The sequence below is a fragment of the Hermetia illucens genome, chromosome 6 (genome assembly GCF_905115235.1).
Source record: "Hermetia illucens chromosome 6, iHerIll2.2.curated.20191125, whole genome shotgun sequence".
Classification (NCBI taxonomy): Eukaryota; Metazoa; Arthropoda; class Insecta; order Diptera; family Stratiomyidae; genus Hermetia; species Hermetia illucens.
In genome coordinates, this window is record NC_051854.1 from 55897988 (window position 1) to 55922937 (window position 24950).

A 24950-nucleotide genomic window follows, 5' to 3' on the forward strand; every position below is an offset into this window, starting at 1 on the left:
TGAACTGGCCATAATGAAATGCTGATGTTATTGTCTGAAAGCACTCCTCGACTATCCATAAAATAAGAATGGCAGCATCATCCTGTTGACAGATGGAATCTTTTGAAACACTGTTTGCAGCATCTTGCAATAAACTAGGGGTTTACAATATTTAAAAGATGATTGATTTTGTCCACAACACATGAGTAGAGTTATCTATAATAGTAAACGAAAAAAGTGATGAATTTTAACCATTCAGGTCTTCCAGTTACTAAGCGCACTTCTTCTTAGTGGCACGCAGCAGATCGTGAAGTGTCGACACAGTACACTACCGCGCTGGCGGAGACGTTTTATCGAGAGTTGTTTCCCGCTACCATTCTCCACTTCCGAACTGAGATAGTGCACGATCTAAGTGCAGAACCATGAAAATTTTCTGGAGATGTGAGAATTATGGGAAATTATCGCCATGAAAAGTCGCCAGTGAAACTAGGCGTATTCGGGATCTGCAGTGTTCTCAAGTCTTAATGAACCTTTTGCGTAGAATCAAAAAACTTGCTGACCTGGACTTCAAGGAAGCTGGGGCATGCATCATGATACTTGACTACGGTTCAACTTTATGATGCCTGACTCACATGTACGGTTTAACTTGTATACTAATAAACTTGGGCGTTTTTCATCCTTCCAGGCGTAGAGCTTAGTTCTTACAAGTCTGACAACACATGCCGTCAATGTCAGTTAATGATAAACCGAAAGAGGAGAAACACTTTTCAGTTTCTTACGCCATCGAAAAGCTCCCTTATGTGCAGATTGATTAGATGCTATCATTGGGATTTATCGAGCCTGGTCTCCACTAGACATTCTTGTCGTGTAGCCTGAGAAAATCTTACCCGTAAAGTGGATAACGTAAGTGTGAAGAATAAGAATCCTTATACTTATCTTGACCGAGATGTAAATCATCTTACAAGGACTAAATTTGTCATAAATAATAAATTTAACCAAGTTGGACGCCTGAAGCTCTGTACTTGAGATATGGAAGGTTTTGTATATTTCATATATGAGAATATTTTGTTTGTACGTAGATCATAGTATACATATATGGATTTCATATCTCACCCCAAGAAATAATTGGTACCATTCAATTCTATCTGAAGCAGGCAAATTTCACCTGGTATAACTTTGTTAGTAGTAGAATGATTCCCTTCAAACTTACCAATGCTCTTTACTATCCATTACGTTTGCTCGTATCCCTGGGATGAATTTAAGAGGCGATTCCCAGTTGTATTAAAAAGTAAAGTAATATAATATTATTAACTTGATTTGGACGGCGACTGGCATGAGATGTATTTTAGGAGGTACATTATACATAGAGGTGTTAATATGGTTTTTTTTTATTTCTTTCGGTTGTGTAGTTACTTAGGAAAAATCCTGCCTCATTTCTAATTTGTGTATTTTAACCCCTCCCTTGTAGTCGATCCTTAATCTCAAACCTGCTAGCTAAAGTGCTAATCAAGACGATTTCATTTGATACCCTCGTTTCGTTTCTATGGGGACCCCTTCGATTTCACATAAAATTATATCATTGTATGCCTGGGATTGAACAGTCTCCATGTGTCAGACAGACAGTAAATCGACTTTAATACGGTTTTATTTGTAGACAAACTTTTACTGCAAGAAGTTCGTTACTTGGGACATCGTTGACTACGGGAAAATTTGCAGCCATTCCCAAATTCTCTTGTCCAAAGCCATCAAGCAACTACGCCGCCCTTTTTGATGCATAATAGACAAACTTCATTTTTAGAATTGCTTTGATGCTCTAAGAAAAGGCCTAACGTAAGCCCTGGTCTTGTACAGTTCTGTTATTTTTAAATCGTTCTTTGATAGTGACACTCTATTTTTTATTGGGGTCGGTTTTCCAAAACACAGTCTCAGATGCCGTGAGTAGAACGAAGAGGACTGGCGAGAGGATATTTTCTTACTGAATATGACAGATCGGATGATCATCAAAGCAATTTAACCCGATACACGAGTTCCTCCAGCACTAGATACTGTTGAAGCGCATACCAGATGAATTTCGGTGTTCCTGACATACCCAGTTCATGTCACGGCCATTTGGACGATGTTGCGATGTTGCGATGTTGCGAATGCGACCATGAAAAACAGTTTGAACCGTCATTTGAACATTCTATCAGACGGCTGTTTCCTGCTATATTAGAATAGTTACTGTCTCTGTCTATCTTCCGTGGCTCGCTGAATGGTAAGCAACATATCTGAACGCTTGATACTTCAATTTCAAAAGTGCGATCGCCAAATGGCAATTTAAATAGCAATATAAGCGGCCATAAAGAAAGTGTTCAATATGATAAGTCGTTCCAAATGTAATTGGCAAAATATAAAGAAGCATAATCCCTATTATGGAATAGAAAACACTTTCAAACCAACATAAATTATGTTATAAGGTTCGGCAAAGGTCACAGGTATTCTCACCTTGGATTTTTACCGCAAATAACATGGTAGTACCAAACATAATTGCAAATATGTATAAATCTGAAAAGGTTCATGAAACCCATACCTATTCCTCCGGATAGGACCCGAACGCTGCTGTATTACGCATAATATTTTTCTCATTAAACAGTTCCCACAATATATGGCAAACTCCTCAGCAAGTCTAACTAATTAAAGGGCGGTTCCTCTTCTGTTTACTTAATCCCATCCATTTCACACACCACCGGTGGCTCTAATTCCATTCATTATCTCATTTAGTAGTTCATCATCTTATCAATTAATCTGGTTTTCACTTCCCCATATAACAATCGGCTTCAATCACCACCACACTCTGCGGGACCCTACTACCTGTCTTACCCAAAATAACACCGCACCGCCTTAAATATCATCGCACAATCGTCTCACAAGTTGATCACCACTTGGTCCATCATAACCTTGTCGGGTTTAATGCACAGAAATTATGATCTCTCTCCGGCATTAATAACATAAGATAAGGAATCTGCCGGCCGGCGGCTAAGTTGCTGAAGCACGTCAAGCAGCCGAGCAGCCAGCCAGTCCGATTACCCCCTCACCCGACCAGTGTTCAGCGTCGCTACACCGCCAACTAGCCATGGATCTAGTTTTTTTTACCTATCTTCTTTCCTCCTTTTTTGAGGTAAATTAATGGAAAATAAAGTCAAACAAAAACAACAAAACAAGAAACGTGAAATGAAGAATTGAGTTATATCTTCAGGTACACTTAAAAGCGATCAGGTGGAGAGCGACCCAAGTATCTGAAAACGAGATGAATCATTGGTGCGAGTGGCTACGTTTGAGTATCAAAAATTCGTCCGGGAATCGACAAATTCCTCAAATTTTTATGCGGTTAGTCGGCGCCTCTGGTTGTATCACATTTTATAGACTCAACATTAAGCAGATCGTGTTTCAATTAACGTAGGATGCATTTGTTCCATTAAAAATAACTCAGTGCAAGCATCTTTCCACTTGAAGGGTCACTTTTCGTTTCAAAGGGTTCAAACGTTCATCTCCTTGTCAGGCAACTTACATATCTCACTTTAAGGATTACAGGCTGCTCGTTCAAGATGCAAATGCATGTAGTTGAGCACGACTGTTTGGAAAGTGCGCAAGTACTGCAGTTACTATATAAAATAGTAATAGTCGTCTACCGTTAGTTCCGCGGCATATGCATATTTTATTAATAATTTTTTCAGAAATATCCATGAAACCAACAGAGACAAACCTCTCTCATTACACGATCGAAACATCTATAAAAACCTCTGCAACAACAAAAAGATACAACCGGGACGCAGTTCAGATCCCCGATCGTACCGAACAAGAGATCACCTAGCTAAGGTCCATCCATTTCACAGCCTCCATTCCATCTGCGCTAGTCAGTCTGCCGGTCAGACAAATTGATCCACTCGAGAATACATTATGGATACCACTAATGGGATCTGGCAATTTGAAAAACCAATTCTTTCAGCTTTAGTGCCTACATTACGAGGTTTGTGTCTTACCCCTTCGCTCGGCATCTTCCTCTGATCGCTGCGCCAAGATCAATTGCCGGCGAGTGATACAAGTCCTTTGATCCTTCAGAATGATTTCAATGACAAATTAATTTTTTATTTTTTCCAAATACAATGTGATGTCATTTGAGATTTTTTTAATGATCGCTGTCTTTACCTTACTAGATAGTTTTTTTGATGGAAGATACATAGATACAGTGATGTGAATTATTTTTTAGATGCTTTTCTGACGGAAAAGATAACAATTGTAAAGAAAGCATGGATGTAATCCTTCATATTTCTAGTGGAAAATGTTCCCATCTTTTTGATACTTTTCTTATGCATGAAGGAAGGTGGTTCGGTTGGAGAAAAGCTCACCTAAGTACAGCTCAGAATTGAAGTGGCCTTTTCAATTGCTGCCAGGGTATGCGTATGTTATATAGTTTTGAGAGTCCTGGCACAAACCAAACGTGAATGGAATGTGTGCAAGGGCCGAAATGAGTACATTAGGTATTTCCCTAAATAGGAGATGTATTGCTCATTTTCCTGAGTATAAAGTCAAACAAGCCGGATTCAGTTGGGAATGAGTGCCTGAGTCAAATCAGGGTAATAATCACGCACGAGAGCAATGCAATTATAATAAAAGAAAAAAGAAGGAGGATAATGGATAGGATCAGCTACAAAAACAGTATTTATTAATAGTAAGGTTCTCAAGGAGCGCGACGAATAACCTTCCCTAAATCTAGGTAAGCGATGTAAAGGAAAGCGGGAATGTGCAGCGTGAGTTCATTCAACGAGGGCAGTACTTCGCTTGGAGTAGTCTAAAGGTCAAGGCTGTTGAGCCTCGACGACGCGAATGCAGACGTCAAGGATACGCTCCATGGTATGCAATAACAACCGAATCGAACAGTGTTGTGCACATTCTGTCCCACTTCCTGTTTGTTTTAATCTTAGAACGTGTAGCTCAAACGTTGTAATGTACGAATGCCACCATATTTTTTAATTTCGGTTTCATGTTATAGACACTCCGCAAAGACGTCTTCTTATGCCTTGTTTCAACAAAAGAAACAAATTTGAAGACAGCATATTATGAACGACCGCAATCGCGCGCAAGAAGGAGAAGTAACAAAAGCAAATAAAGTGCAGCCTCCACACATTAACAATAGTAGAACAGACACATCATTATGAAGCGTTTTAAAAAGAAAATGAGCCAAACTGAAAGGCTGCAACATTCCTCAAAAAAATTAGTCCCAAGCACTGATTTACTCACATGTTGCATATAATAACAAGAGTTTACTCGATTTCAGGTGACTTTTATCACCAGACTCTTCTAATTAGAGACACGTGAAATACAAAAACGTGCTAACGGTTTCGTTCATGGCAGAGGCAACTCATCAGAAACGACTCCCGTTCACAAGCGTGGTCGGCTCGTCGTGATCGGTGTCGCCATTTCGCTCTATCAAATGCCTGATAGCAATGCAATCTCGAGGCTTTTAAATCCCCACCCAGCGTGTTACTGTTGTTTCGGCCGGCCTTTTGGTCATTTACTATCGACTTTGATGTTCAGACCAATCTTGCCAAGTGAATTCTCATTAGCGCTAATTACGTGACCATAACATCGAAGACGCCTGCCTCGTAATTTTCTCACGATCGATGCAACCCAATAACGATCGCGGATATTCTCATTTCCTCATATCCTCATGTGATCAAAACGTGTCACGTTGGGCTAGTCCAGCGCAACATCTTTGTCTCCATTAGCGTAAGACGCCGTTCATTGTCTTTTATAGTCGGCCAACACTCAAAAGAGAGGGCCGACAGAACGGGCGACATTGCGGTAAATTTTAGATTTGAGATGTTCGTTGATACGTCGATCACAAAGAACACCACTTGCGGAACGTCACTTCATTCAGGTTGCGTTAATGCGTGAAGCAATTTCATAACGCAGTTCTCCATTGGTTGATAACGTTAACCCGAGATATTTAAATGAATCAGCTCTAGGCAGATCACTGCCGCTGACAGTGTTTCATGGGGATCGGTCGTCAAAAGTTCAGTTTTATTCAGATTCAATCTTGGACCGTGTTGCATGAGGCGATCATTCCATTTTTGGACAAGTTGCTCGAGATCATTTTTGCAATTAGATGCTAGGAAAACATCATCTGCATAGACCAGGGTAGTGCGCAGGGCGCTGGACGTTGGATGTCCCGTATGACGGTGTCCATAACAAGAACAAAGAGGAGTGGTGAGAGGGCGCTTCCTTGGTGAACACCAACATAGATACGAAGCGGTTTTGATACACCCGCCATACTTCGAACTTTACAATTGAACCCAACGCACGAGTTCTTCTGGCACTAAGTGTAGTCGTAAAGCATACCAGATGAGTTCGTGTGACACACGGTCAAACGCTTTATCTAGATCCAGAAATGCAATGTAAAGAGGGCGATGCTTCTCACGGTGTTTCTCCATGAGTAACCGCGCAGCGTGTATTGCGCCAGTAGTTCCACAGTTCTTGACAAATCCGGGTTGATTCACGATTATTTCAACGATTTCGCGAATACGGTTGCCAACAATACATTCTTCATGGTATGGGAAAGTAACCGGATCGGACGGTAATTTGAACATTCTGTTAGGAAATTGGACTTATACAAAGCCTCTGCATATAAAAAAATTTCAGGGAGAGGATAAACAAAAGGATAAAATCAGACATATTTTCATCGACACAGACATCAATCCTTACACAATAGGGATGTAGATCCAAATATATCCCTTTCAAATCTAACATTTGACAATGAAAGTAAGTTCACTAAAACTGACGTTACCCCGAAATTCAATTAAGTTAGGGGTCTTTTCTTCTCTGAGTATCATCGATGATCACCATCTATTATACTTTTTTTGGAGACATCAGCAAATATAAGCGAATATTTGCGATTTATGACAAAGACCAAAGAGGGTTCTATTCTCGTTTTTCTTTCGCGAGATTCTGTTCTTAACGAAATTGTCACCATTGTAAGCCAGACGGAAGGAAACCATTTCCGGTTTTATGTATATATAAGTATACCATGACAGGAACTGATGATAAGTACCAGCAACACCTCAGTCTCCTCAGGATACCGGGGAATATAAACGGGTAATCAAATGCAAAGATTTGTATGAAGCGACAATCAGCAGTCTATATGGAAACAATCCAAACACGGGTAACCTCTATTTGAAAGTGATCCTTCACACCAGCAACCCTTCGAGACAATAACTGCATCACTGTCGGCTTCTTTACTTGCCATCTTATTAAATGGAAATTATTCGAGAAGAAAATTTGCAGTTGTCCATATTCTTTTTAGTAGGGAGGTAATAGAAAGTAATATTGGTTGCTTCTGTATCCAATTACTTAATCCCCAACTGTGAATGCCATTTATATTTAAGATCACACGCATCAAAATAACTTCAATTTTTTTCTTTTCTTCAATCATCAGCAACATCGAAAACTCGTCGTCAAAGCTTTTTGGACCCGTGTTCTCCTGAAACATTCAAACTACGAACCATCAAATCTGCCAGCAACAACAACATCCACCGCACAACACCAAAGGTTCACAAACATACAACTAAATTGAATCAACTTATTCGCGGCTAATAGTGGTCCAGTAAAGGTTGAGGGAGAGGTAGATCATCTGATCATCACCCGCAGTAACAATAAGTAAAGAACGCGATCATTTTGAGGGCTCACATGATGTTCCTTTCTTTGGATCCCGAGCGGGAATTCCTCAGAATCTTTGAAGACACAAGAGGTGTTTTTGATGGTGATGCCGTTGTGGTTTTTGGGGAAGGCCGGTATAAATAATTACCATGATGTGATCGAGATCGCGATCACATACTATCCAGATCCAGGTTGCAACACCCGGGATGGACCGAACTCGAGTGATTGTAGATAGAAAGGTATCTCTGAGCCGGCCCAGGTGGATAAGGGATCAATCTTCCTGGTCAACTCTACTTATTTTCATGGATATAAAAAGCATGTAAACGATGGCGGCTGGTGGCCGAAAGTGTTTTGGCGCCGGCTGATACACACGACGATGGCACATTCTTTTGTCATCGTAATGCGATGATCGCGATCGCGACTTAGATCATTTGCCGCGTTAAGATAGCCCTCGGCTTTTATGCGTTCCTCTTCTTGCCTGCTTGAAGAATGGAACAGGATTTCGGCCTCCGGGTTCCACTGAAACGTGGACTTCAGTATTCCGGAGACCAAGTCGCTAGTGTGTCATTTGGAATTCTTACGACTCAGATGGACGGTTATAATGTTAAGTGCTTTTTTGAATCAACGTTCATATATCTTCTTCGGTCAGTTTTTCAAGAATTGTTTTGATTAGCATGCTTGGAATAGCTTCGAAAATATTTATGTAGATTTAGTAATATCAGGTCTTTTCTTAGTGAGTATGATTTTATTCGAAGCAAATTGGCCAATGCTACCTCTATCGAGTGATGGAGTAGATTGCAATTTGTAACTAAGCCTAATTAGTATGCGTACACCTCATGTTTAGATACTAGTTTGAGATCTAGCTGAAACCTGTTGAAAGCATAAACGTTAACAGTTGGCGACATTTTATTCGCTTCTTGGCTTACGTAGAAACGTTTATTTGTGATTTAGAAGAATTTCCAAGTCTTTTGCTGAAATATGAAAAAGTTTTCTAGCATCGTATTTGCCGTAGATCGAAAGTTTAGCATCTTGTAAAAAAGTGTATGATTTGCTCCAAGTATTATGAGAATTCCAAATAGGGCAAGCTCAGAAGAATATTCCCACAAATAGAATAAATATGAAATGCTGTTTATTGATATCAGTGTTTGAAGGCTGTTGTGATAAAGTGATGAGACTGAGAATATCTCACCTAAACCCAGTTTTGTGTTTAAGCTATGAAAAGGCTGAAAATTGTTCGGAATCTTTTACAGAATCATCTTTAGGAAGGTTGATGAAATCTTTCAATGTAGTTTCAGATGAAATCGTTCATTAGCAGGTGAATCTAATCAAGTAACAGATTGAACTTTGTAGGACCCAATCGGCCAAACAACGGCAGAAATTTATCAGAAATTGATAGAAATTATAAGTGAATTTTAGTTTCTTACAACATATCTTTCCATTCATTCATCCGCAAGATAAATGAACCAGAGAGTTGGGGATGTTTTAAATTAGGTTCCGCGCTGATGGTTATCAACCATAAATGCAGAACTTAGCAACAAAATCAAAAGTGGTCACACTTCAGATTAGCCAGTACCTAACACCAAAGCACGTGAATTTGGCAGCGAAGAGGTAAACAAGTGCTAATCGATGAGTTCCTCGTTGAAGCTGCCCTCAGGTACTGTGTTAGGAGTTGGTGGGTGAAGTTGCCGCCCAGCCTGTAGGTAGGTAAATGAGAAGGGTCACTAGGAGGTTTCAAGCTATCAATTGAGTCACTTCTGGTGGCGGTAATTGCATGTAAATAGCTGAAAGCTTTCAGTTGTTCTGGCTATCTGAATCTCAACTACGTAACCTTCATTAATTCTCGCCTCCATTGCTAGCTTTGAAGTGGTATTTGACAACTAAGTCAAATACTTGAATGGTACTAAAGATGCTGCAAGTTGATGTACTCCTTTTGTGTTGATTCGCTTCTTCTATTACTTACAATTACAACCTGATTTCTTCCTGCTTCGTCTACAATGTTTGATTACAAGGTAATCAATTTTGCTCGAACAATCGGCAAGTATTTAACGGTTGGACTAAACGAATAGCTCATCTGACCCGGAGGTCTACCAAATGAATTTATGAAGGATCAATGAAAAGTTAAACATCATCTTCATAATCATCATCAAGGGCGCAACAACCGGTATCCGGTCTGGGCCTGTCTTAATAAGGCACGCCAGATACCTCGGTTTTGTGCCGAGGTCCAGCAATTCGACATACCTAAAAGCTTTCTGGCTTCCTGACCTACGCTATCGCTTCATGTCAGGCAGGGTCTGCCGCGTCTTCACTTTGGTTTACTAGTTTTAGACTCCAAAGCTATAAGGAAAAAAATTAGGCTCTGTGCATATTACGAATTAAATGAACAATGCCTCCAAGGTCCAAGGCCCAAACCAGTGGCACGTGAAGTTAGTCCCACAGGAAGTCAAATCGCACGACCCTAGCCGCCAATTGACAGGTTCATTTCTCGAAACCACCTTATTGGTGGGGGATCACAATGATTCGGTCGCCGTATGGCACGTAGCAACATCCTGTTGAAACCACATCTCGTCCGGATCAATGTCATCCATATTTTTAAACAAAAAATCATTGTTTATGGCGCGGTAATGTTCAATCATGCCACCGGCTTGTGAACGGTACCAAGTAGTGCATTTTTTCTGGATTGAAAGGTATTTGTTGGGTCTGTTGTGGAATGGTTTCACTCCATATGCGGTAACTTAGTTTATTAACAAACCCTTTATTCCAAAAATTAGAACGAATAGTTTACTGACGGTTTCGTCCAGAGCAGAGGCAACTCATCAAACGCTGCCTCACCTCTGCCCTGAGAGCGACGTGACGAAGTTACTAAATTGCTACTACTACTAAGTTGGGCGCAGTAAATCGATATATCACAAAGCCATGTTGTTCTCTGACTATGAGGTGACCGAAATATGCGATCAAGTAGTGGTTGATACATCTCTCGAGGATTTGGATCAAGACAGCGCTATAGGGCGATAGCTGGACAGCTGGAGTATTGTCATCACTTTTGAGAATAGGGATGTAACGTCCTCTTTCCAGAGGTGTGAAAAGTTACAACTTTCAGGACTTTTATTGAAGATTACGTAGATGGAAGAGCATAGATTGTTTACAGTTAACTAAGAAAAAGTTAGGAAGTCCATCGTACCCAAACCTGATTTGAAGCTTATCAATGAGGTACTCAAACCATGAAACAGTAAGGAGTAAGAGGAGGAACGGCGAGCGACTCAGAACATTCCACGTTTGGAAGCGGCATTGAGAAAGCAAGGGATTGTGGTAACAGCAGTTTAGGGCGAGTGTGAAACCAAAACGGTTTGAAATCATCGCTGGCTCCAGGGGTCTCGAAGCTCATCAAGTATCGCTTATGCAGCTTTTCAATTATTAATTTCCCGTCAGTAAAATTGTTAGGAGACGGAGTGTTTATTATATTTATTTATTGAATATTTTTGTAGGCTTCCGTAGTAAAGCAAGTTGGAAAAGAGCGCAGAGACATGGAAATGGAACGTAACTAGGAGAGAGATCGAAAAGTATGTTGTAAGTATGTTGTAAGCTTCATAATATGTGATTCCTCTCGACTGACGCTAAACCCAAGTTAAGATACTATGCTTTCTCAAACAATAGGAATGATAGTTCTAAACAAAGAAAAGATTCCCATTCGCGCCTATTATTGATCGAAATCATGGTCCCGGTTAACCTGTCTATGAATTATATTGGAGTTACAATAGCCTAAAAAAAGATTTTGCCCAAGTAGGTACAGACTTCTACACTTATTCGTTAAAGGCCAATATACCACTGCCAGTTAAGTAATAAGGCTTAATCTCCCCTACTTAGTATACCAGCAGAAAGGAGACAGCAAAATTTCAATCACATCAGTAAGAGTCACTAGTACTCATTCCAGTTTCAAACGAGTCAACCGGAGGCTGACTTCTGATATGAAAGGTTTTGTGTATTGCTTATATAACATATGTGAGTGCGCGTTTGTCCTATTTGCTCGTAGTGCTTATGCATTTTCTTCACTTTAATATAATATTGGCATTAAAAGTTTTAGAATGCAATAAATTTACACAGAAGTGGCAAATTTGACCCATTATAACTCCGTTAGTAATAGCGCGATTTCCGCTAAATTTGGTAGTATTGTACTCATTCATTATTGCAAATTGATGGATAAACTTTCAGGATAAACGTAAGGGATTCCAGGATAAACTTAAAGGATACCAAATTTTGAATCAATAAGAGCAACTGTTTCTGAGATAATATGTGTGACAGACAGACAGACGGACGGATAGAGAGCCAGATAGGCAGTAAACCGAACTTATATTATAAGGCCTTGTTTTACACAAAACCGTAGAAATACGTGTATTTTTGCAGTTAAACCATGGCATTTATCTTGAACGATGAACTGATCACCATATTTTGTCCTTCCCTGAGCAATAAGGACATGTGACTGTTTGTTGCACGTAAACCATGTTAAAGGGTAGAAAGGTAGGAATAGATTAGGTAAAAGGCAGATTAGCTCAAGATTGTCGCGTGATGTTATACATTTATATTAAAAAAATAGACATACATTTTCATTATACTGTCAACGTTAGCAGGGGTTTGACACTTTGTGCCCAGTGCATTCCTCCTACTATCCATAAATAATGTTACCGTTCAAGCCATGTACTAATAACAAATGACAGTTAAACAACTTAACTGAACCTGTCCTAAATGGACCCATGATTGCATTCACACCACGACTAAGACCTGTCATTTTCGGAGGCTCACTTACGTTCATTTAACTTTCGCGACAAAAATTTGATATACAACCTGCAATCGACTGACATCTACATTAGACGTCGTGTTAGCATTAATCGGAAATTCTTAAGTGACGATGTCATAAAAACAATTCCTTACTTAAAAAAACTGCGAAAAGCACCCATAAATAAAAAATATAAATTTACTACTAAAAAGCTTCATAAAACATTTTTTTCCGGATTCGTATTTTAAGTAGGAAACTACTTACTGTCGATTACGTTCTGTTTTATTACCTCGTTAGGTGCAATAAACTGTCATTAAAATACCAACTTACTTAAGTACACTCTGAGCTATTTGCACACTCGGCCATTCCGGCAAATTAGTTTAGTTTTCTGTTAGTTTATAGCATTTTTTTCTCTATTTTTCCCTCTTGCGCTGCCCGTCAACTAGTAAGCCCCCAATGCGGGGGCTCAAATTGTAATTGCCATTTCAGCAATAAACAATTTATGCATATGGAGTTAGTGGCGTTTTTGTTTTCTAAAAACAGCAAAATAGCATTCGTGCTGCAGAAGTGTAAAAAGCCGAACTAGAATTTTGTCTGGTTGGCTATTTGTGCTTTGTGAAGAGAGACACACATTCCATGTGCATGGTTAGTACGAGTATAGGTGGTAATTCACTCTAATATTTTTATATTGTTTTGAAGATTTTATAGTCCATAACTATTTGCCGAGAGCTCGCATAAGAAATTGTTTGTGGTAATAGAGTTATTTGGATGGACCACAGATAAGCGACGTAGAATCAGTGGATTCCCAGTGGTCCTAATTATTGTCTGTTGATGCTATTTCCAAATCATTTAACGCATTTTCGAATAATTAGTCGTACTACACAATTACTTCTGGCTCATAAGTTAAAAATAAATTTGGACCACCAGTCTTACGCACCAGTATCTTGAATTTCCCATTTTATTGGCTGAGACTAGTGTAATTATCTAGTTTTTATTTTTCGAGCGGTTCCTCGACTTAAATTTGTGCAAAAAAAGTGTTTATGTTATTAAGTCTAAAGTGACTTCCAAGGCTCTCTTATTTATTACTTTTTCGAAATTCTTATGACTCTTTCTCCTACTGAATAGTACTATTAACTACCAAAATTCACCGGAATTTCTGGAATTTTCAAATTATATAATATATAACTTCTTTCAGTGAGATTTACAGATCGATAGCTGACTAAAACAACGACAAATTGACCTTAATCCTACACAAACTTCCCTTCTAATTCCAAATTACATACCAAAGACTAATATAGTGTAATTTGCACAATGAGTAATATCAAGTTCGGTAGAATATGCAATATTTATCTTGGCAATGGACTTAGGTAACATTCATTTACTGTAGAAAGAATTAGACTTCATTTCCTAAGAAAACTTGGTCTCCTACATAGAGTATTGTAGATGCAGTCTTTGTTAACGTGTTCAATACTTAACATAGAGGTTGCATTGTATCATGAGAACCTATTTTTTCCGAAGCCAAAAGTTATCGTACGAGCACAATGCTGAATACATTGCTTCTAAATGTGCGGTTACAGTCTTGAAAAGAAATACTCTATTCGACTCAAGGTCAAGGGCCTTTTGACAGCTGCGCTATCGATTATTGTTTTTAAGAGTTGCTACATACCTAATTATATTGTAAAACTACTGTTCATACGTTTAAAAATATATTACAAAGGTAAAGTTGATAGTAAGCGCACTGGGACGGTTCTCCATATGCTAACAGTCCGCGTGACATTCACTAAAACGAGAAAGCTGGATGAACTCAAACCCCCATTCCTCTTCGGTGGATAGCTTCAATTATGAAGTGAAGCAAAATTGGGAGAAACATCTTAAGTAAATAATAAAGTTAGGTAGGACAAGCTATTCATGATATACTGGATTTACTGAATGGTAGTAAGGTTCGTATATACCTATGGAGTAATATCATAGTACCTCGACCAAACGAAAAGCAGAGACAAGCTATTATAGATGTATAAGGTTAACCTGAACGATATGTCGGCACTTACGGCACAAACCCAAAGAAACCCATAAAGAACTTGGAGATGGGCAATAATTTTACACCAGTTAGTCATATCTAAATCGATACGTGATGGTCAGCAAAAGCACTGGTAACCAGAGAAGAAATAACATTGAGGTGACTAGCGGAACACAAAAGTATTGATGGCAATAAGAAGCCGGCTAAACTTCCGAAAAAGGGATTCGGGGTTGTGGCAGAGCGAGTCGAACGCATGGAAATGCGAATTACGTTGGCCATAATATCGAAAAACAATTTTTGACAGCGAAAATTTTCCATGGATGCAAAATCACGACTGCTTCCAAATGTTGCTATTAAACAGGTTCTGAGAATCAGACCTGCTTCACTTTATGGTGAGTACATTTTGAGTCCAAGCTCCTCAATTTTTAAACCAATATTAAAAGTTGGACCAATTTCGAAAAGTATTTATCAAGCCCTTTCATCTTATACCCGATATAACCATATTCTGAGAAAGAGAATTGTCTGCACCCTTTTGCAAGCATGGGGAACACCCTTTTGCAAGCATGGGGAACTCCTCTTTAAACTCAATGAAAAGTCGCGCTACTTCCAAAGGGCTTCACAGAATACATACTTCCACCAAATTTCGTGCCCATAACTTCATCCGTTCTCGAGTAAATGGATGTGACAGACAGACAGACATCAAACCCATTTTAATAAGGTTTTCTTTTACACAATCATATCTGCAGATTCTGCAATATAGAGGAAGAAACATCATGCTGGACTGCCCGGCGCTCGCGCAGTGCAAACGTATGACGCTCGGTACGTTGCTGGCTTCGATTTGACGCACAGAAGCCTCCATAAAGTAAGTCACGGGAAGCGCGATGGTACACATATGTTTTGGTTACCATTAACCACTGAATAGGGCGTTGCATCAACCAACCTTATGTGTTTCAGCTCTCCCCCTGACACTCTAGAATGGTGGATTGCATTACATAGCATAACCGGCAATAGAGTTGTCCCCTTTTCTTCTTTCTGCAACTGTCCCACTGCCAGTATGTCCTCTCATCGAGAGTGGTCTACGGGTATTTGTCCTGTACGGCAACGCGGTTCTTCTTTGGGATTGTCACTGGATAGAGTAGCCGCCGACATGACGCAAAAAAACCGAATATTTGGAACTTTAAAGTAACGGTGTTGGTCAATTTCTATGAGTGTGCTAGCTAATTCAATATAGCAGCACAGAGAGAACAACGAAGCAATCTCTGTCGAGCATTCCGCTCTATCTATCTTGAAATAGTCCCTGCGATATTTTGTATTTTTTTTTTTTATAGTGAAGGCCCTTGCAGTTGAAGCGTCACTGTGGAAGATCCTCAAGTAAAAAAGAGGGGAGCATTCACTCACTCTAATTTACAATTATTCCCAACTGAACCTTCCCCAGACATTGGAAACAATTTCAGACAACTTTGTTCTCGAAGAAAGACTCATCTAAAACTTTAACCCACTTTTTCGACACTTTTTGAAAAAAAATCGGATCGTTGATTAGAGTACTATTTGATCATTTTCGGAATGCTACGGAGGCGTTCGGCAAGGTCTGGTACGAAGTGAAGAACTTCCCAATAAAAGCAAAAGCTACATTTCCGTAAATCTAGAATCAAGACGGAAGTGCCTCTAGAAAGTGCACTCCAGCCTGCTTTTGACATTCTATACATCAAAGGACCTCTTAACAACAAAACCTTCCCAATTTTTCTGATGACACTGCGATATTAAGAAGATTCGAAAGGCGAAGAGGCAGCCTAGAACCTTCAACACCGTCTGATAAGGACTGATGTGACGATGGAGAATAAAAAATAATGGGCCGAAAATATGCTATGTTACTTTCATGCTGAACAAACACCCATGCACCCCTATTGAGCTCAATATTATACTCAAACCTTAATATATCCGAGTCAAATACTTCAGAATTTACTTTGTTAGGAGGTTGCCGAATTAATTGTTCAGAATTAAATACACATAAAAAGAATTTATATCTGTTCATTAACTACCCCCTTAAGTTTTTTGAATGAAAGTTTTCTATATCCCAAACTGATAAATGGCCAACATTCGCCTACAGAATAAAAATTTTCCAATTCGTCTTGCAACAAAATTCATCCCAAGAATAAATATTTCGCAGGAAAAATACGATACATTTCACTTAAAGGACTATTTCGGTCTATTCAAAACAGTAATTCAGCAGAAAATTTGAGAAATTTCTACAAAAAAAAATTTACGATAAAAAAAGGACTAAAAATGGAGTTAATTTTGCAGCTTTTTTTCCAAATGCCACCATTTTCTTTCAATCGATTTTCCGAATTTTATACTGAATTACTGTGTAAGGACCCTTCTTTTAAAAGATCTATCGTGAACTTTTTGTTTCAGACTTCTCAATTATGACATTAACTATCCGCAATGGAAGGAGAATTTTTTCAGGATCAGACTTGGCCCTATATATTTTGGAAGAAGAGTAACAAAAAAAAATTTTTTTTAGTTTCTTTTATATAATTACATTTTTAAAAAACTTTAATGTTACTATTTAATAAAGGAGCCCAGAAAAAAATTCCCAAAAAGACTTTTCTTTACTTTCTAGACCGAAATAGACCCCTAATACAAAGTGGTCTTGAGGAAATTTAACGTATCTAAAGTTGACCAACATATAATATAATATAAACGAGATCATAAATAGAAAAGCTTCTCTGGGCATCCAAGATTCTCTTACATTTTTGTCCTGTTTATTATTGCTATGGATCCGAGTAAAACTCCTGCTTGTAGCTTTATGCTCTCAGAGCAAAATTTGAAAATCTTACAAGTGGAAAATCGAAATTTCGATTTTTGAAGATTTAAATGAAAAATATTCCGACATTATGTAATACTAATATTGTACATATGATGTCATTTTGGATAACTTTTTATATACTCATATTTTTGCAATGCCATTTTGTACTTGTCTTCATCAAATTTACAATAGAATTTGGATGCCACATAGGTGCATCTTCATGACATTCGTCAGATTAGAATAGATCATTTGCTTAAGTGCGCTAATTCCTCCCGACTTCACAACTGATGTCAAAACTAATACCAGCTTTGGAAAGTGTTAATCAATACTTTTAAAACCTTGCATTGCCATATCCTCCAAAAAAAACCAAGGTACACCTTTCCCCTGTTTACATAGAAGAAAGTCAATGTAGAATAATATCTTTCGACGCATCTCTGGGGGTTGCGAGCTCCCACTTTTTCACCAAGCTTTGTGCAGCCGCTCCCGAGCAAAGTGCGTGTAAAAATAATTTCAATAAAATTTTACAATATTTTTCAGACAACATTAAAAAGACGAAATACGAGTAAAAAATATAATCAGATGTTACCTCCCCGTGGTCAAAATGACCAAAGCTTTCTTAATTCAACACTCGCAGAGTGTTTTAGTTTTTGGCCTCAAGATCGCGGAAAAGTTACAAATATTAACAGCAGATAGTTTCAATAAACAATCTTGATTTTCTGAGTGAAATTATGCGATCTGAAATAATAAAAAACCAAGTTCGTTAGCACTGATGAAGGGACAAGTGGTTCCCGAAATATCGGTATTTGCAAGAATAAATATCCACACCAACAAAAAAGAAACAACAGGTTTTTTATTATTTCAGAATCTTGATTTATTTATAATGTATAGCGCCTAATGCTACAAAGCAAAACTTCTCACAACAAAATATCCCCGGCTGAAAATTAGCCATAGCAACCAACTGCGATAAAAACTGCAGAAAACGATAAAAAAATATCTTTCCAACTAAAAACAAAGAGGAAAGATAATAGATTTTATCATAATTTCAGATGTGCGGGGGTGTAAACCAGAATAAAATCAACACAACAAGCATACAATTTAGTAACCGATTTAAATAAATTGTAACCAGATTCAGTTGCGTTTTTATCAGAGAAATGTTAAGCAAAAATATCTGACGAGATATAGTGCATAGAGTTTGAATTATTTTGAGAGTTTCTGGTTTGTGCCGTACCGGAAATATCTGTTGATAAGTTTAAATCGTAATCAGTTAGACATGTGCCAGTTTTAAACTGAAATTCTATATGTTCATTTCATCTTATCTGAAATTCTGAGCTACACATATTTTAGAGCAATTAGTAATGCGATTTTATGGAAATCACCATAAACACATCTTGGGAATTACTTACGAAAAGTACATTATGAAAACCATTACCAGTAGTATATCGTGATAGTGGATAAATGGGGAGTATATATGAGTAGCAGAACTGAAACTATTCTGCTGATAGTGAGATGGAATTATTGATAGTATCGAAAGACGCCTAATAAATGGGAAAAATACGATGGGATTTTCAGCACCATGCAATAATGACGACGATTTATGCTTATATTATCACATTACCACATATTCTTTCGTTCCAACGAACTAATTGAAGGGTTTCCATCCATTTACAATGGATGAGGCAAGCAGAAACTAGCAAAGTTAATAATCCTAATGAGGGCACAAAATGAATCATCATTCGAATAATAATTCACCTTTTTCAGTTCTTCCTCAAATCCACTACTCGCTGATAGTCCAATTCGTTTTTGCAGAATTCGAAGCTCTTCGAGTGTTACAGCGTTTTTATCAGTGCGCATTCCTATATCCATTTTTCATGATATTACCAAGGATCGGCACACAACAAAAATTATTTTACCCCACGAAGCCTAGACCCACTGATATTTCAAGCGTCCTGCAAAAAGAAATAGGAACGAGTTAAACGCAAATTTCCATGGACTTATGGATCTGGTTTTTGAATTCATCTTTCTCGAAATCCTATTACTAGTAAAATCAGAATTGAGACCACTACCAACCATAAGGTGAGTAGCGAGTAGCCTACATTTCAAGTATAAAACGTGGCAACACAGAGAAAATCTGAGGCCAGGGTGAAAATTAGGCTGGCCTTTTCTATTATCCCTTTAGCTTCTCTTTCTCGGCAGGCATGGTAAAATGTCTAAGTGTTATCTTGCAGTGTTTCTAGCGATTAAATTATTACTATTAATTAGACAGTTTTTGCAATTATTTTATTCATATATACCGATATCACGAGAACCACATCTACCTGTAACACTGATAAAGGGAACAAGTGGTTCCCAAAATATCGGTATATGCCAATAAAATAAAAAAACACTAGCGAAAAAGCAAAAACAGCCCAAGTATTTTAAATAATACTACAGAATAAGTCCAGAGAATATGGTGATTGACCTCAAACTCAAATCTAAGTTAGTTCACCACCCCTTCCAGCTGTAAAACTGCACGAAAAAGGAAGGACTTGCTGAGATAAGCCCATTCTACTCTTTCTCCACTGTTGTACGCTATGCAGTGACATATCGCAAGGCCCACCCGGATCCTGGATTCCTGGGTAGATTCCATAACCGAAGAATGATTATTAATTATCATATTTACATTTATTACTCTTTATTGACGAAGCCATTCTTGTTTTGTAATAAAAATTTTAAATGTCCACATATTTATGACTAGATATAATATCAAATCAATGAAATAACACTTCCAATTCAGTCTCTGTACATTCAGTCTTAATATCAAAAACGGTATAAGAAAATAACGAACAACTTTAGTAATAGTCTTTTTCCGCACTTGTAGGAGATTGACCGATGGAGCCTTTTTTGATTATAATATTTTTTTAATGAGCGCGCTGAAGTGTTCCGTGTCGCGGTTGGGAACAGAAGAGACCGACTTATTTCCATGCGGTCCTTACTGTCCCAACCAACGGCACTTTTTTACCGCTGGCTCTCCACTTCCCCGGTGCGTTCTGAAAACGCGTGAGTGGAGAGTTTCCACGTTCAGCGCCATCTACCCGTCCGCATCCGCAACATCCGAAATAAATTTCGAATGCTGCAGATCCTGCCGCGCCACATCACTCCGCCCCCAGACGAAACCTAGGGGTTTCGGCGACGGATCCCCGAACTTCGTTCGCCGTTAATCCACAAAGCGGACACGACGTTGCTTCGGGGCGCACACGGGTTTCAGCCTGGCCAAAGAGACCGCCTTTTTGTGACCACCGATCTCGAGCTGGAAGAAATGTTCTCCCCTCTCGAGAACGCGGTACGGGCCCTCATATGGAGGCTGCAGCGGCTTCCGGACGGCATCCGTCCTGATCAGCACGTGCGTGCACGTGTCCAGTTCCTTGGGCGAACAAGCAGGTATGGACGAGTGTCGAGTGGGCGGTGGCGCTTTGATGCGTCGGAGATTGTCCCTCAGCAGACGCACCAACCCCGACTCCGTGAGACCCGATCTCTTGTCGAAGACCGGATCGCTTGGGAGTCTTGGGTTCTCCCCGTAAACCAGCTCCGCGGGGCTGGCAGCAAATTCCTCTCGGCGGGTTGTTCGAAGGCCGAGTAGGACGAGAGGCAAGACTTGAGTCCAGGACGGGTCGTCGCGTGCCATAATGGCGGCTTTCAGCGTCCGGTGCCAACGTTCTAGCATCCCATTGGACTGCGGGTGGTATGCAGTAGTCCGCTGGCGTTTAAAACCCAGGAGTTTGCCTAACTCGGAGAAAAGGGTGGACTCAAATTGCATTCCCTGGTCAGTGATGATCACTGCAGGGACGCCAAAGCGAGGTATCCACTCTCGGCAGAGGGCTTCGGCACAAGATTGCGCCGTAATGTCTTTCAGAGGTATTGCCTCAGGCCACCGCGTGAACCTGTCGATGATTGTGAGGCAATACTTGTAACCGTGCGAGTCTCGCAAAGGCCCTATTATGTCGAGGTGTATTGTGTGGAAACGCTTGGTAGTGCGGGGGAATGAGCCCACTTCTTTCCTTACATGCCTGGAGACTTTACACTTCTGGCATGCGATGCACTCTCTGGCCCAGGAATTGATATCCTTGTTCATGGAGGGCCAGAAGTATTTTCCGGTGACTAACCGGTTTGTTGTCCTGATGCCGGGATGCGCCAAGTCGTGAACTGCGTGGAACACTTCCTTGCGAAATGTGGCCGGAATGTATGGCCGAGGTCCCTTTTCCGAGTCTTCGCAGCAGAGCGAGAGGTTTGAGCCGAAGATGGGCAACTCCCGAAATTTGTATTTGGGGTTGGACTTGAGGCTCTGAAGTGCTGCGTCATCCACTTGCGCCTTGGCAATAGCCGAGAAATCGAGTGAGGCGGGGATGTTAACTTCGGAGACACGAGACAAAGCGTCAGCAACAATGTTGTCCTTCCCGGACACGTGCTGGATGTCTGACGTGAACTGGCTTATGAAGCTCAGGTGTCGAAGCTGACGAGGGGACGCTTTGTCGGGCTTCTGTTTCAAAGCGAACGTGAGAGGCTTATGGTCCGTGAACACTGTGAACGGCCTGCCTTCTAGGGAGAAACGGAAGTATTTGATGGACAGGTATGCGGCGAGCAGTTCGCGATCGTAGGTGCTGTAGTTCCGTTGAGCGGGATTCAACTGCTTCGAGAAGAAGCTCAACGGCTGCCAAACTTGGTCCACCTTTTGGTGAAGGGCAGCACCTACTGCGATGTCAGAGGCATCAACAAAAACGGCTAGGGGTGCATCTTGATGAGGAAATGCCAAAAGTGTAGCATCAGCCAGTTGCTGTCTGGATTTATTGAACGCGCAGACAGCCTCTTCAGACCACACAATCTCTCGTGTGTCTTTTGTTTTGAGGCCAGACAAGTACGCGTTCAAAACGGACTGGTGATGGGCGGCCTTGGGCAGGAAACGACGGTAAAAGTTTAGCATGCCCAAGAACCTCCTCAACTCCCTCACTGTTTTTGGACGCGGGAAGCTTGTTATTGCTTGCACCTTGTCTGGGTCGGGCTGTATTCCTTCAGAGGAAATGGAGTGGCCGAGGAATCTCACCTGTTTTTGAAGGAATTTGCACTTCTCAACGTTTAAGACTAAACCGGCCTCAAGGAGACGTTGAAAAATGCACTCGAGATGGGCTAAGTGCTCAGACTCAGTAGAAGAAGCGACCAAAACATCATCCAAATAGACGAAACAGAAATCGAGGTTTCGCAGGACTGAGTGAATGAACCTTTGAAAGGTTTGCGCCGCATTGCACAATCCGAAAGTCATTCGGGTGAACTCGAAGAGTCCAAAGGGTGTGCATATTGCCGTCTTTGGAATGTCTTTAGGAGCTACTGGGATTTGGTGGTATGCCTTGGCTAAGTCCAAGGTCGAAAAGATGCGGCAATTCGCGAGGTGATGCGCAAAGTCGTGGATGAGTGGAATCGGATATCGGTCAGGAACAGTCTGTGCGTTTAGCCTTCTGTAATCCCCACAGGGACGCCATTCGCCATTTGGCTTAGGGACCATATGTAAAGGGGAAGACCAACAGCTGTTTGAGGGCCTGCAGATGCCCTGTTGAACAAGTTGTTCAAATTCTTTCCGCGCGATAGCCAGTTTCTGGGGTGGTAGAGGACGCACCTTTGAGAAAATCGGGGAACCAGTAGTATTTATGTGGTGCTGCACATTGTGCTTTACTGGTTTGGAGAGACTACATTCGGTAGTTATCTGGCTGAACTTTTGGAGGAGTGTCCGAACACGAGAGTCGGAGATGTCTTCCAAAAGAACGGAAAGGTTATTGTCAGCGTGAGATACCATTTGGCCCGACGAATTTAGTTTGGTTGTGGGGTCTATAAGGGACTTATTTTGCAAGTCCACCAGCAACCCATAGTGACACAAGAAGTCTGCGCCTAATATGGGGAAGCTGACATCCGCCAGGATGAAACGCCACGGAAACGTCCTACGCAAGCCAAGACTCACGTCCACTTGCCTGTACCCGTATGTATTGATGCGGGATGAATTTGCTGCCGCCAGTTTGAGGGGTTGTGGATATAGTCGATGATGCTGGGGTACGGGAAGAACCGAAACCTCCGCACCCGTGTCGACGAGGTAGTTGCGCCTGCTGAGGGGGTCGAAAATAGTTAGGCGACGTGGCGCTGCGCTCTGGGTGGCCGTCGCCAAGACCCCCCGCGGACCTAGTTTTTTGTGGTAGGCGCGAATTTGCAAGGTAGCGTACATCTTGTCGCTTTATCTCCGAAGTTACGATGATACCAGCAAATACCCTGGTCCGCAGGCTGTCTTGACGACCTGCTACCCGAACGCCCTTTTCGTGTGGCAGACCGTGAGCGAGCTCGCGGCCTGGCACTCGAACGCTGAGCGTCCAACGTCGCCCGCATCTCGGCCACGCTGGCAGTTAAGGCCGCGATCTCGCGCCGTAAGTCGCCGACCTCATCCGACGGTGGTTGAACGGCCGCTATGGTTGGGCGAACGTACACCTCCTGTACTTGATCGGCCGTTGCTGCCAGTTCCTCCAAGGAACCGGAGACGCAGGCTAGGATCGCCTGGGTGCCCTCCGGGAGCCGACGCAGCCAGGGCGACTTGATCAGGTCGTCGCCGATCTTGCTCCCACCCAATTGCCTCATTTCACGAAGCAATTGGCTGGGAGTTCGATCACCCAACGTTAAACCCGCCAGCAAGTGGTCTAATTTTGCCGACTCGCTTGCCGACAGGCGCCTGATCAACTCGCTCTTGAGCTGAGCGTACGATGCCGACTTCACCACGTCGGACACCAGAAGTATGGACTCTTCGTCCAGGCCGACCACCGCGTAGTTGAAACGGGTCGCGTCCGATGTGATACCGGACATTTGGAACTGTGCTTCCAAATGCACGAACCACAGCTCGGGGTTCCGACGCCAAAACGGAGGAACGCGTACGGCGAGGGCGGTCACTTGTGGGTCCGATGGGCCTGCCGCGTCTTTATTTTCAAACGACATTTTTCCTAACGAGAAGTACGATATTGTGATGCAGACGCGGTGAGTTTATACTGAAACGCGGTAAAATTTACACCGACCCGGCAGGCCGCACCCACAAATGCACGCACGAAACGAGAAAAAGAAAACGACGACCGAAGCGGACGCTCTCCAGCGCAGACCAAAAACACCGGGAAAACCGAGAACTTGCGATTTGAAACACCTCAACGCCGTCTCTTGCAGCGGCTTTAATTTTATTAATTTCCTTTTTTTTTTATATTTACAATGTATGCACGAAATCACTTAATTTAGCAAATAGTAGTAAATGTAGTATAGTAGTAAATAGTAATTTAGTAAATGACCTGTAAATGACCTAATTGTCCGCTGTGGTAGCGGTGGCTACGGCGTCTGCAGCGGCTACGACGTCTGCGGTGGCAACGTTGGTGGCTGTGTCTGACGAGACGAGGACGACGATGATGATGATGATGAAAGTGTTGGCGGTCCGGTTGTTAGAGATGTCGATGCTGATGATGTAGAATTCTGCTGCTCAATGACGACGGCAATGACGCGGCCACTGACGGCGAGGAGACCGGGCGGTTGTTCAACTTATCCTTTCCGAACGCTGCAGCGCCCAATTGCTCTGCACCTGATCGCGGGCTGGGCACGGACTCGGAACAGCTGCGAGCGACACAGCCACAATTCAAAGCGATAAGCAAAAA

The 24950-nt window shown here is 41.2% G+C and overlaps 1 protein-coding gene across 2 annotated transcripts in view; it reads right to left on the bottom strand.

Annotated features, from left to right (window-relative positions):
* LOC119660383 (GATA-binding factor A) overlaps window positions 1–24950 on the bottom strand; it is a 91085-nt gene that overhangs the window by 49010 nt on the left and 17125 nt on the right. Inside the window, exon 2 of one of the 2 annotated variants that reach the window (XM_038068907.1) lies at window positions 19012–19208. The exons of the other annotated variant lie outside the window; for it this stretch is intronic. Within the exon in view, the coding sequence (XP_037924835.1) occupies window positions 19012–19125 (114 nt within the window). The 5' untranslated portion in view covers window positions 19126–19208. The remainder of the gene's footprint in view (window positions 1–19011; window positions 19209–24950) is intronic. 2 annotated transcript variants of the gene reach the window in all.